At 42.9% G+C, this 1,918-nt stretch overlaps 1 protein-coding gene across 1 annotated transcript; it reads left to right on the forward strand.

Annotated features, from left to right (window-relative positions):
* Positions 1-1,064: 1,064 nt before the first annotated feature.
* On the forward strand, positions 1,065-1,829 carry SARC_15090 (hypothetical protein; the record flags this gene model as incomplete). Its single annotated transcript, XM_014290782.1, has 2 exons — positions 1,065-1,253; positions 1,657-1,829. Coding segments are annotated over 2 exons (362 nt in total), but the record flags the coding sequence as incomplete, so codon positions are not given.
* Positions 1,830-1,918: the final 89 nt, after the last annotated feature.

Raw genomic sequence — 1,918 nt, forward strand, 5'->3', positions numbered from 1 at the left:
ATTTATATTTATATTTATATATATATAATTTATAACACACTATATATATATATCATAGCATACTTCGAATATACATGTATACGTCTCAAATAGACGGATCAATGCCGCGGATCAGGTATAAACTGATGCATCGCTTCTCTCATACTGCTATTTATGGAAATCAATGCATCAATTGTACATGTATGTCACATATTCCTTTATTCTTCTCGAATGGATAGGTCAATGCCGTGATGGCGACCCTATTCACCGGCGAGTTCTTTCAGAAAGACGCAGCAGAAGGGGCTCATGAGGGAACCGAAAGCCAAGGTACCTTTGTTTCATTCTCACTGTCGCGACTCTTTTAGTTCTGTTCTGGATTCTGAGCGGTTTGTCATGGCTTTCGCATGCGCATCGAACAGATCGTATAGCTCGCACTGCCTACTTTCTCAGGAGCGACTGAAGTATACGTGTGCATATTCAAGCGCGTCGTTTATGCGTATCAAGTATGTGTGCATGTGTGCATGTGTGCATGTGTGCATGTGTGCATGTGTGTATGTGTGTATGTGTGCATGTGTGCATGTGTGCATGTGTGCATGTGTGCATGTGTGCATGTGTGCATGTGTGCATGTGTGCATTTGTGCATGTGTGTATGAGTGCATGTGTGTATGTGTGCGTGTTTGCATGTGTGCATGTGTGCATGTGTGCGCGTGTGCATGTGTGCATGCGTGCATGTGGGCGTGTGTGCATGTGTGCATGTTTGCATGTGTGCATGTGTGCATGTGGGCGTGTGTGCATGTGTGCATGTATGCAGGGCTCATGCACAATGCAAGTGTGTTGTATGGGTTTATATTTTACAAGTACCTCAGGCTTAGTATTTGCGAGTATGTGTGTGAACCTTCATGTTCACCTAGACGTGCGCCTTTCCTGCTTTTAGCTCAATTACAATCAAGGACGGACGTGTTAAATCCCTAAAACTTCAAAATTCAAACCCTTTAATTCCTAAAACTTTAGAATTCAAAAGCCTTAACCCCTAGAACTCATAACCCTAAACATCTGAAACCCTGAATTCTATTGTGCGTATGCAGGTCACAGTGTTGACGTGGATGACGAATCGCTGTATTTCGAACCGGAAAAGGAGAACGTAGTATTCGCGAGTGCCCAGGACGGCTGGGCGTTCGGGATCAGACAATTCGCAGACACATTCGCTCAGAAACTCAACTGCAACCAGAGTGTGCTGATGAAGACGTTGTGGGGTGATTTTTACTACAATCCGAGTATGTCTCTACTATAGTTTGATTGAATGTGTATGTTGGTAGACGTCTACAACGATCCGAGTCTGGTTTCATGATAGTTTGGTTAAGGTCATTTGAGTAGATAGGTAGACTTCTACTACAATCCAATTGTTTCTGCGATAGTTTTATTATGTATATACAAATGACTGTTTTCGTAGACGTTGCCACACTAACACATTCGTACATACTACTCGTTTTTACATAATCATATATTTACACTCACGCAATATACAACCGACTGGCACGATGAAGATCATGAAGGGTGCACAGGCCAAGCACAGGAAGCCGTCAAGTTAGACATGAAAGTACTCACAAGCCTATAAACGGATATGCACTAAATTGTGTCATTAATATACATGTGTGATTGTTTCAAACACACATTCAGGCACAAAGAAGATCATGAAGGGTGCGCACGCCAAGAACAAGAAGCCTTTGTTCGTGCAGTTTGTGCTTGAAAGTCTGTGGGCCGTTTACAACTCCGTTTACGATGGTGACACCGAGAAAGCCGAAAAGATTGCAACGAGTTTGAAGGTCAAGGTGCTCCCTCGGGTTTTGAAGGTTAGTACGCGTGGTGTGTTTATATATATATATATACACACACACACACACACACACACACACACACACACACACACACACACACACAC

This window comes from Sphaeroforma arctica (genome assembly GCF_001186125.1).
Source record: "Sphaeroforma arctica JP610 unplaced genomic scaffold supercont1.5593, whole genome shotgun sequence".
Taxonomy (NCBI): Eukaryota; class Ichthyosporea; order Ichthyophonida; genus Sphaeroforma; species Sphaeroforma arctica.